This window comes from Halictus rubicundus, unplaced genomic scaffold, assembly GCF_050948215.1.
Source record: "Halictus rubicundus isolate RS-2024b unplaced genomic scaffold, iyHalRubi1_principal scaffold0207, whole genome shotgun sequence".
In the NCBI taxonomy this organism is placed as follows: Eukaryota; Metazoa; Arthropoda; class Insecta; order Hymenoptera; family Halictidae; genus Halictus; species Halictus rubicundus.
This window is the reverse complement of record NW_027488748.1, coordinates 434,831-446,453: the sequence shown is the minus strand read 5'-3', so window position 1 is coordinate 446,453 and position 11,623 is coordinate 434,831. Positions and strand designations below refer to the sequence as shown.

Below are 11,623 nucleotides of genomic sequence, written 5' to 3'. Positions count from 1 at the left end.
AAAGAACCCTCCCGCGCCCTAAAGAACAAATTCGGTCATTCAAAATAGGCAGAAGTTTACATCAAAATAGACAGTTTTTGCAAATATCTCGGAAAATAAAGAGACCGCCGTACTGTGCGGACAAATGGCCTGTTTTCGGGAAAACTAATCAAAATGTGTACTCCAAAGCTAATCGCCATAATACGTACTTACAACACACGGCACTGACACGAATGGCTGCTCTGAAGTGAATACTGGCCGACGCTCGCGAGCGAATGTTCGATGGCATTCCTTCGACCGCCTTCGGAACCGATCTTCGCTTCTTTCTCTGCAGCTTCCCGTGGACCATCGCCGCGCCGCCGCGTATACAATGTATGTTGGCGGTTCGTCGGCGTGCTCGTCGCTGCGCGATGCCCAGGCTGCCACATGTCCATTTTCATCTGTCTTTTTCGGCGGTTTATTTGACTTCGAATAATTTCCGGAGACGCGTTCGAATGCTGTAACGAGGACGAGCAGTCAAAGACTGGCGCGCGCGTTGCAATGTATGTGGTTGTATCGCCCAATGACAAAGCAAGGATCAAATAAAACTATAGTCTATATATAGACACTTATGAATCGTAGTTCTTTTTAGACCTTTGAAATTTTGAATCATTTCATTTTTGGTTTAATTTAGCTTTACACATGAATTTATTGACTCTGTTGTAAACATTTATTTCATAATAAAAAAAGAGAGACCGAGGTGTGTGCATGAATAATAGTGGTAAAGTATTTTTAAGTTATAACATTCACAAAACATCGTATCCGGACCTAATCTAATCATACATTATCATTATTAGGATCATACTCTTATGCAAATGTACGTAGACTTTTTGACAGTGATACTGAAATAAATGTAATGTAACAATTACAATTTTTATTCTGTTATAACGTCTGACACCTGATCGTTCCATACTCCGGGTAAAAAAAAAAACATGTCCACTTAGGACCCTCCTCCCTATAAATATCCAACATTTAATAAAATTGAAAGATTCCCTTTTCAGTTCCTTTCTTATTCATTATCTAACACGCCGGTGTTTCCATCTCGTATTCATCAGTCAGCTACACATCTGTAGGTAATACCATACCTCGTCTATGGCACAGAAGAGGTATAAGAGTAGACCAATCACCATATGCGGTTTCGTGTCTCACATGTAAACAACTGCTTTTCTTACGCCCTCTACGCTGACGAACGATAAATGTTGGAACTAGATCTACAAAAATTATCAAATGTGGTCAAATACAAATGATTGACGAGTTATGTACATATCTGATGTTATGATCAGAGTTATGACTATATGTTCAAATTATATTTTTTAATTTGATGTCATTATGTTATATATCTACAATTATCTTTATCAATACAATATTAATAAATATAGATACCATGTTTCCAAATTATAGAAATACAATTTTCATAAATCTTGAACGTAAATAACATTTCTCCATACGTATAATTATTCGCATTTCTACAATTTTTTAACACTATTAATACGCATTCATTTTGAATATCTTTTGTAACTGAACTTGAAAAAGAAATTAAATTGAAATTTACTATATATTTCCATGTATATTTCATTTAAACAACATAAATTTTAGCTTTAAAGAATCATGTAAAATATCAATTAATATTAATTGTGAAATTCGAAAGAGTCAAGAATTAATTAATCAATAATTATGTAGTTGATCGTTTTTTGCGAGATGTCAATCTATTTCACTATTCACTCAGAACGTAGTTGTATTATTTTTTTGCACGTTTCTAATGAGAAAATAAACGACGAACGCAACGTACGACACGTACAAACACTACCGCATTCATCGAGCTCGATCACACTTGTTCAGTCGTGATGCCAGAATCGCGTGACGCCGCACAGTGGTGCCAAATGGCCAAAAAGCGGCAAAAAATCTGTAAAATGAAACTGTCCAACGAATTTGTTTGAAAATCTGTGGAAAGATTGCCACAGTTACAACGCTTATTTGGCAAAAAATTTTTGCACAAAGTTGTTAATATTAAGTAATATGGGCTAATCGAAAATCTCTGTTTTCTGCCCATTTTTTATTTATGGAAGCATAAAACAAATCCTTTAATAGATTTTGGTCTGGAACTAATCGTTTTGGCAAGGTGTAATATTGATCTAACTTTGTGCAAAAATTCATGAGACCCTTTCGTCACAATTTAAGTTTAAATATCAACTTTCAGAATTTCCAAGGGTGAATCGTGCGGAAGCTACGATTATTTGATTTTCCAGGTGAAATTTTTTAGGAATATTTCTAATTAATAAAGAAAAATGTGAAGTGCATATGATTTATTAATTTTTCATGTATACAAAAATATTTAATAACAATTTTTTTTATCTTACATAAATTATTTTTATAGCGTTCATTGGAGCACTACCAAAAAATACCTGTTGCATTTTTGCGACAGTGGTCCAGTGAACGAAAACTTTGTTTATTTAACATAAAAAATTGTTATTAAATATTTTTTAATATGTATGAATGTAATTTTTTTTATTATCTGATATGTATCCCTTAAAAATTCCACCTGAAACGTCAAATAATCGTGACTTCCGCGCGATTCATTTTTGGAAATTCCGAAAGTTGATATTTGAACTTAAATTGCAACGAAAGCATCTCGAAGTATCTCATGATTTTTTGCACAAAGCTAGATCAATATTATAACTTGTCAAAACGATTAGTTCCAAATCGAAGCTATTCAAAGGATTTTTTGTATTCCTCCATAAATAAAAAATGAGCGTAACGCAAAGGGGCTTCAGGTTAGTCCATATTACTTAATGTTAAACAACTTTTTTTGGAAAATTTTTTTTTGCCAGTTAATAGTTGAAGCCATTTGCAATAACCCATATGATTTGTAGATCCCTAAGTATTCAATTATAGGCGGAGTAATTACATAACTATCGCACTGAAAACTGATGAATTCTCAGGAACGAGGAAATGGTTATTTACCATGCGTATATCTCCATAAAACAAATTTTTTCAAAAATCTGACTGGCACATCATGCACGTACTATTAGGCTATACAAAAATAATTTCTTTTTATAAAAATCAAAAATTTATAAAAAGGATTTTTTGCCGCCTTGGCACCACTGTGCGCCATCCCACGTGAAGGGTTGGGGGGGGGGGGGCACTCTCTCGTACCGTCGTCTCCTTAAGGCTCGTACAGACCTGAACATTTCGACGAACATTGCGCCGAACAGCGAACGAAACGCAAGATCGCGCCCTTCGGTTCGCCGAAATGAATGTTGATTTTTGAGGTTCGGCGCGCCGTTCGGCGCAATGTTCGTCGAAATGTTCAGGTCTGTACGAGCCTTTACGTTGCTTCTACTATGCACGCGCTACACACAAGCGTACCCCTATTCTGTCCGTGTGAGCTGCCTGCTCGACTGTTCGAGGCGTTCCACCGAATTCACGTTACCAAAGTTTCGAGCGCCTGAGCCGCAATCGATTCCCGGTTCGGCGAGGCGCACATTTTGCTACAACTTTTAAACTAAAAAAGATATCAATGCGAAATTTGGACTAGAAATCTTTTTTAAAGATCGGGTTTAATGGCGCATACTAAAATATGTTCTATATTTTTTACATAATTTTTTTTTGTTGATTTTTAAGACAGAGCCGGATAAGATGGTCAAAAGTGCCTCCAAACCAAATTAATTTTTAGTCGTACCATGCTCAACAAAAAATTACGAAAGTGTTCACGAGTATTCTACCTAATATCATACACGACTGAGATTTTTTCAGAATTTTTGGCTGCAAAATCAATTTTTAAACAAATCCGAATGCATAAAATTGCCGATTTTATATCGAAGTTTTCAGTTGAGCACGTTTATTGGTCTTATTTTTTATGGGTCGTATTTTTTACAGATTTTCCAGATTATGCAAACGCGTTTAAGAAAATTGGATAGTTGGATTTCCAATCATTTGGACAAAGTGCACATTTCGAATTGAAGTTTCAGAGATACCAGTTTTATAAAAATTCAGTAGTTAGATATTATTGAAACAATTTTTCCGAATTTTTTCAGAATTTTGTATAAATTGCATCGTCGTTAAAAAAAAAACAAAATCAATTATTTCGATGCCTTCTGATCGTTTTGTAGGTGTATTATGTAATATTGAACATTTTTATATTCAGGAAAACAGTGTAGAACCTGCAATATAAAATATTTTTTTTTGCGTTACATTTCAATATATGACTGTGACTCTCAACAGTTTCGGTTGGCGCTGGTCGTAACATCTCCGGCTGAGAATCTGTTGGTCCGGGATCGAATCCCGCATCGAATGAAAGTTTCAATTTTTAGATATTTTCAATACACCTTCAGAAAATTGTGGCGAATGAATTGATGAGGGACTTTTCCTGGTGAAAATGTGTCCAAACTGGAGTGTAATCGAACAATTTTTATTGATACTTAATGTTGATAGGGAATCGAGGATTATTGGCAATTTAAGCTTTTATATTTTTAATGGGAATAATAATTTTAATTCTAATAAGTTGTAGAGCTTATCCCGATGAAAACGAGTCCAAACACGACATCATTTGGACTATCTTTAATGAGATTGTAATTTTTATCGTAACATTACGTATCAGTGAAACTTGTTCGATTATACTGGAGTTTGACCTCATTTTCATCAGGAAAATCCCCTCCATTCGCTCGTCACAATTTTATGAGGATATGTTGAAAAATATAAAAGTTTAAACTTTCATTCGTGCGCGATTCTCCACCCGGTTACATTGTATGTCGTCTGTCGTCGCTGGGTCTTTGAAGCTCCGCGCTCGGCAAAAGTTATTCGAAGATTTATTCGAAGCCTTTGAATAAAAGATACAGATAAAAGATGAAAAAATTATTCGAAGTTCGAATAAATCCGCTTCGAATAAAAAAAATTATCTTTATTCGTCGGATAAATTCTCGTCGGATAAAAGTATTTATCTGATACTCGTCGGATAAAGATACTTTTTTTATTCGAACCTTCGAATAAAGATAAAGTATCTTTTATTCGAATCGTTATTTAAATAATTTTTCGGCGGAACGCGTCGAACAGTCGAGCTGGCAGCTCACACGGACAGAATAGAGGTACGCTTGTGTGTAGCGCGTGCGTAGTAGAAGCAACGTAAGGAGACGTACTGTTGCCTTCGTCGTTTATTTTCTCGATACAAACGTGAAAGAAAATAATGCAACTACGTTCTCAGTCAGTATTGAAATAGATTGACATCTTGCAAAAAAGATCAACTACATAATTATTGATTAATTAATTCTTAACTCTTTCGAATTTTACAACTAATATTAATTGATATTTTGGATGATTCTTTAAAGCTAAAGTTTATGTTTTTTAAATGAAATATACATGAAAATATATAGTAAATTTCAATTTAATTTCTTTTTCAAGTTCAGTTACAAAATATATTCAAAATGGTTTCGTATTAATAGTGTTAAAAAATTGTAGAAATGAGAATAATAATTATACGTACGGAGAATTGTTATTTACGTTCAAGGTTTATGAAAATTGTATTTCTATAATTTGGAAACGTAGTATCTATATTTATTAATATTGTATTGATAAAGATAACTGTAGATATATAACATAATGACATCAAATAAAAAAATATAATTTGAACCTATAGTCATAACATCAGATATGTACATAACCACCGACGAGATATATATAAAGACTGCCAGCCTTACGGGAGAATGTGTCGCTCGAAAAATGCGGTGTTTTCTACCGCACTCTAGGATAGATTTTGGCTGTAGTAAGAAACAGAAGGCCAACGACGGTATTTCGTCGGTACAGAAGACCACTAAGGAAATTCTCGTCGTTGAGAAGGTGAATCATCACGGACTAGGCCTGCAGCCAAGCTCGTATATGCGCGCCGAGCTCAGGTCGAGTCGAGCCGGGAGTCGCTTTTCGAGTCGAGTCGAGTACTCGCACGATGCGAGCTGCTCGCAACGAAGCGAACGGCTCGAAATAAAATCAGGCGTAAAATGACATGATGCGAGTTACAGCGGGAAGATCAGCACATCGATATTATCAAGCATTTTAGTATATTGACAATGCTAAATGTTTGCGATGTTTTATTATGTATTTTGATAGTGAAATGTAGATTCAGAATTTGTATAACCCTTATTGAAAATAATTATGCAATAACAACTATTTCCTAGATTTATGTAAATAACTAGCTGTGATCTGTAAAGAACGGTATTTTATATATTCCTTTATATTATACTCCGGTTCACTGTACAGTCGTAAAAATGTGTTGTCGCAAAATTGTTTATAATGTTGAAAATTAACGTTAAACCAAGTTGGAAGTTGGAAGTTCCAACAGCCTGTCATTCGGTACTGTACAAGTATAGGTGATAAGATTTAAAAGGGCATAGCCGATTAAGATGGTCAAAACAATTGGAACCGCAAAAAGATTCCATTTCAAACAGTATTGATTTCTTGATTTTCTGGAAATGACAGAAGTAGATTTCAAAATTCTTTTCACGGAATCTTACCAATTTTCACAGGCAATTTCATATCTGGCGGAAATCGTAGACGAACACAATAATATAAATATTCATTGCCTAATCAATGTTACTTCAATATTTTTAAAACATTAAAAAAATATTGTTAAAATCACATGAATAAATAATATAAGAAATTGAAAAAATAAAGATGATGTATGGGAAAAAACATTTACCACCGACGGGATAAGAACCCCAGCGTATCCGCTCCTTAGTTCGACGTCCGGCGATGTTACAAAACTTTACGAACATTCTGGTATATATCACACAAAATACAATTTATTCTTTCTCTTAAATCACATTTCTTAGGTCAAACAATTACTTGTTTCAATTTAATAATGCTAAAAATTACTTAATATATATCTGCGATAAAACCAACAAATGTAACTTTCCTCCTAATAGCAAAAACGTCGAAAAAATTCGGTTTTTATTGTTTTTTTTTGACGATGATGTCCCACAACAAAACATCTAAAAAAAATTGACGACACTGCCTGTTATAGTACTTTAACAAGGAACTAAACAGTAGAATAGCATGTTTTCAAATTTTTTGAGAAATTTGCATTTTTCCGATTTTTTTGGAGGTTTTCATTTTTTTTACGACCACAGTTTGTAACAAAAAAAAATCTGAAAAAATTATCAAAAATCAGCCTTAGAATCCAAAATATGTCACATTTTTTTCAGAATTTTAGAAAGCATCAGAGTGCGGGAAATACGCGGAGAAGCGCGAAATCTAATTTACCCTGTAACTAACCTCATGGGCAAGATAGGGGGTTGAAATTTTACTCAGAGGGGTTTTTCCTCTAAGGGCAGTTTTGACCATAAATCGGCTAGGCCCTTTTAAAAGGATCTTATCTTTTGCGAGCGCCGAGCTTCAAAGACCCGGCGACTGCCAAACGGCATACAATGTAAGCGGATGGAGAATCGCGCACGAATGAAAGTTTAAATTTTTAGATTTTTCAACATATCCTCATAAAATTTTGACGAGCGATTGGAGGGGGTTTTCCTGATGAAAATGAGGTCAAATTCGAGTGTAATCGAACATGTTTTACTGGTACGTAATGTTACGATAAAAATTACAAAGACAATCCAAATGATGTCGTGTTTGGACTCATTTTGATCGGGATAAGCTCTACAACTCATTCGTATTAACAATATTGTCCTGATGAAAAACATAAAAGCGTAAATTGCCAATAATGCACGATTCTCCATCCGCTTACATTGTATGCCGTTTGGGAGTCGCAAAATACTAAATGCAGTCCAATTTGTACCGCGTTTAGTGTCATTTTAATCAGAAGAATGCCACGAATTAGTTGGCGCAAGTCCCATAAAAAAATAATGAAAAATAAAGAAGTTTTGCAATTGGATTGGTAGTTGTTTCACACCGATATCTCGTGACTCTACGAGCTCGGAACTTCAAATACCAGCGACCGACCAACAGCCTACAATGTAAGCAGATGGAGAATCGTGCATTATTGGCAATTTATGCTTGTATGTTTTTAATCAGAACAATATTGTTAAGACGAACGAGTTGTAGAGCTTGTTCCGAACCGTGTACACGGTTGCTCCAACAACAGTTGAAGATATGCGTCAGCGTATCATCACAGCATGTACGAATATCACGTCGGATATACTTATCAGAGTGCAACATTCCTTCAGAGCTCGTTTACAACAATGTATCGACGCAGACGGCCATCATTTCGAACATTTATAAAATACAGGTATTCTGCTTCCATATTTCAGTTTTATACGTTTTTTCTGTCCTTGACCTTGAATGACCTTGGACTAATTATAGTCACTGAATTCCTAATGAAAGGGACTATCATTGTAGGTGTTTAAAAAAGGGTGGTTCCATTTAAAAAAAGTCAAGGTGACCTTGATATCTCCAAAAAAATGACATAAAAACAAAATTTTTTTTGCATCGTGTCACCCCCATTGTACCATTCAACTTTGTCCTTATCATATTTTACGTATCTTTAGAAACAACAAAGATATTTGAGGTGCTAACGTTTGGTGACTCACCCTGTATACATGCTATTTACATTGGTCTTAATATTATTCGCCTATTTACCTAGTTCCTTGATCTGATTGTTAACTATATACAGCGTCCGTATTTTACAATGTTGTTCTTTATAACGGTAGCGGCGCGAGACATTTTACCGACCGTTTGTATTCGCCTTTCGCGGTTCTTATTGTGACTACCCTAACTATGTCGTCTTGTCCGGGATGAAGTTTGGAAACCCGTGCGAGGGTCCATTGCATTGCAGGGAAATTGTCGTCCCGCACTCTTACGATACTGCCTATTTCTATTTTTTCGGGTTTATGTTTATGCCATTTTTTACGTGTGGTCAACTCGTGGAGGTATTCCTTCCTCCATCGTTGCCAGAAATGATGTCGCATTTTTTGCACATGCTGCCAGGACGACAATCGACCGGATGGAATGTTTGATATTTCGTAATCGGGTATGCCATTTAACGTATCACCAATCAAGAAGTGTGCTGGTGTCAAAACGGATAAATCGTTTGGGTCGGAGGACAGAGGTGTTAACGGCCGTGAGTTGAGAATCGCTTCAATTTGATTGATATATGTTAATAACGTTTCGTACGATAACAAGGTGTCGCCTATTACTCGTGTTAAATGAAACTTTAGTGATTTTACGGCAGCTTCCCAAAGTCCGCCGAAATGCGGGGATCGCGGTGGGATGACGTGCCATTTTATGGATTCGTTGGCCAATATGTTCCCTGATTATCCGCAATCTTAATCAACGCGGTCGATAACAATACTTTCGAAGGAATATTAATAGAGTTTAATGAGGTTTTTGGAGTTTGTGTGGCCTGATTCGAATTCTGCGTGTCTTTTTTGAAAATATCTCGAGATCTAATAATTTTTTTGCCATGGTACCCTAATCATTTTTTACGTAGAATGAACGGAAGAATCGATATGTGCAAAAAAATATGCATTTCTATTTAAAGAAATGATGCAATTGTTAATTGCACATGCACTGCTGCATCTAAAAAAAATTTAAAGGCCCACAGATGTAGTGCTCTTCGAACCATTTATCTTTCTCCTTTATCATTTTTTCGTAAATGCAATAATAACGGAGTTATGACTTAAAACAATTGCGTGGATCACCCTGTATATACAGTGAGTGTAAAAAGTATTCGCACACCTCTTGTAGGCGTTGTAAAAAACCATGTATTTCTCTATGTAATTGCACACATGTTTATAAAACGAAACATAATTGTAATTTTTATATATTTTAACTACATACTGTCACATAAATACACTTGAAAAAGTTTAACGTTAACGAGAAAAATTAGAAACTATGAGACGTGTCTCTAAATTGGCGCGCAAAAAGTATTCGTACAGGTACTAGAATGTACTCGAAAGGCGTCCGATTGTTTATATTATGGTTTAGCGGGACCCGACAAATAATCAGACAGGGTCTTTGATGAACAGTCTAGTGGCAACCTTCTGCAAAACCAGTCAATTTTTATAACATTCGGTAAAATGGGTCATAAAGATAAGGAAACAAGTGAGACTGAAAGAAAAATTATTATACAACTGCATAATCAGTGTAAATCATTGCGAGAAATAGCAAAAACAATTAATAGGCCACACAGCACTATACAAGGAATTATAGATCGATATGGTGAACGAAAAACCAATAAAAATAAAGCGAAATCTGGTCGCCCTCGAAAACTTAGTTTACGCGATGAACGTTTTATAGTGCGTGAAATAAAAACAAATCCTAAAATTAGTGCCCCTAAGATCGCTGCTAAGCTTGCAAACAACGCTGGAGTAAGTGTATGTGCCAGCACTATTCGTAATTGTTTACGAAATAATGAATACCACGGCCGAGTTGCTCGCGAGAATTATTTCGTAAATGCCGCAAATAGAAAGAAGAGACTTGATTTCGCGAAAAATAATATTAATAAGCCTATCGAGTTTTGGCGAAGAGTCATATTTACTGATGAAAGTAAATTTAATGTTTTTAGCTCTGATGGCAAGTGTACGGTCTGGAGGAAGAAAAATACAGAGCTACAAAAAGAAAATCTACGTCCCACAGTAAAACACGGCGGAGGTTTGGTTTATGATTTGGGATTGTATGAGTGCTGCTGGAGTGGGGTCATTACACTTCATCGAGGGAATCATGGACCACAAAATATACCTAAACATACTAAAAACCCATATTGTAAGTAGTGCAGAAAAAATGGGTATAAAAGACAAGTTTATCTTCACTCAAGGCAATGACCTCAAACATACAGCACGCAACACAAGAAAGTGGTTGCTTTATAACACACCGCAATATTTGAAAACACCTCCACAATCACCGGATATTAATCCGATCGAAAATTTATGGGATCTGTGTGATAAAAAAACTCCGAACCCGGCATATTTCAAGTAAAGAACAATTAAAACTTTCTGTTCAAGAGGAATGGTGCATTATTACAGACGAAATCCCATCCAATTTAGTGGATTCAATGCCAAGAAGACTGGACGCAATTATACAGTCGAAAGGCTATCCAACGAAATATTAATTTAATTTATTTTCGCAAATTATAACACGTTTATTGCTAAATTTGTTACGTGTACGAATACTTTTTGCATGCTAATTTTTAGAGACTTCAGACTGTTTTTAATATATCTCATTAACGTTAACTTTTCGTTAATTTATTTATGTCACATTTTGCAGTTGAAACATATAATAATCGTAATTGTGTTTTTGTTTTATAAAAGAATGTACAATTACATAAAGAAATATATGGTTTTCTAAATCTATAAGAGGTGTACGAATACTTTTTACACTCACTGTATATATATAATTGCGAGAAGTGCCCGAAAACAGGCCATTTGTCCGCACTGTGCGGCGGTCTGTTTATTTTCCGAGATATTCGCAAAAAACTGTCTATTTTGATGAAAAATTCTGCCTATTTTGAATTACCGAATTTGTTGTTTAGGGCAGGGGAGGGTTCTTTCGGTAAAATCCACAAGGGCATTTTTATTATCCCCCCTATGAAATTATCGTGTCGAAAGGGTTAATGTTCTTCCACTTTGCAATCAAATTCGCAGAAGTAATCTATTCATGATCACTATAA

At 35.3% G+C, this 11,623-nt stretch overlaps 1 protein-coding gene across 1 annotated transcript in view; it reads left to right on the top strand.

The window, feature by feature from the left end:
- The first annotated feature begins 7,539 nt into the window (after positions 1 to 7,539).
- Positions 7,540 to 11,623, top strand: part of LOC143363997 (uncharacterized) — a 44,530-nt gene continuing 40,446 nt past the window's right edge. The window contains exons 1-3 of the mRNA XM_076804527.1: positions 7,540 to 7,578; positions 8,600 to 8,689; positions 8,792 to 9,076. Coding sequence (XP_076660642.1) covers positions 7,540 to 7,578; positions 8,600 to 8,689; positions 8,792 to 9,076 — 414 coding nt within the window. The remainder of the gene's footprint in view (positions 7,579 to 8,599; positions 8,690 to 8,791; positions 9,077 to 11,623) is intronic.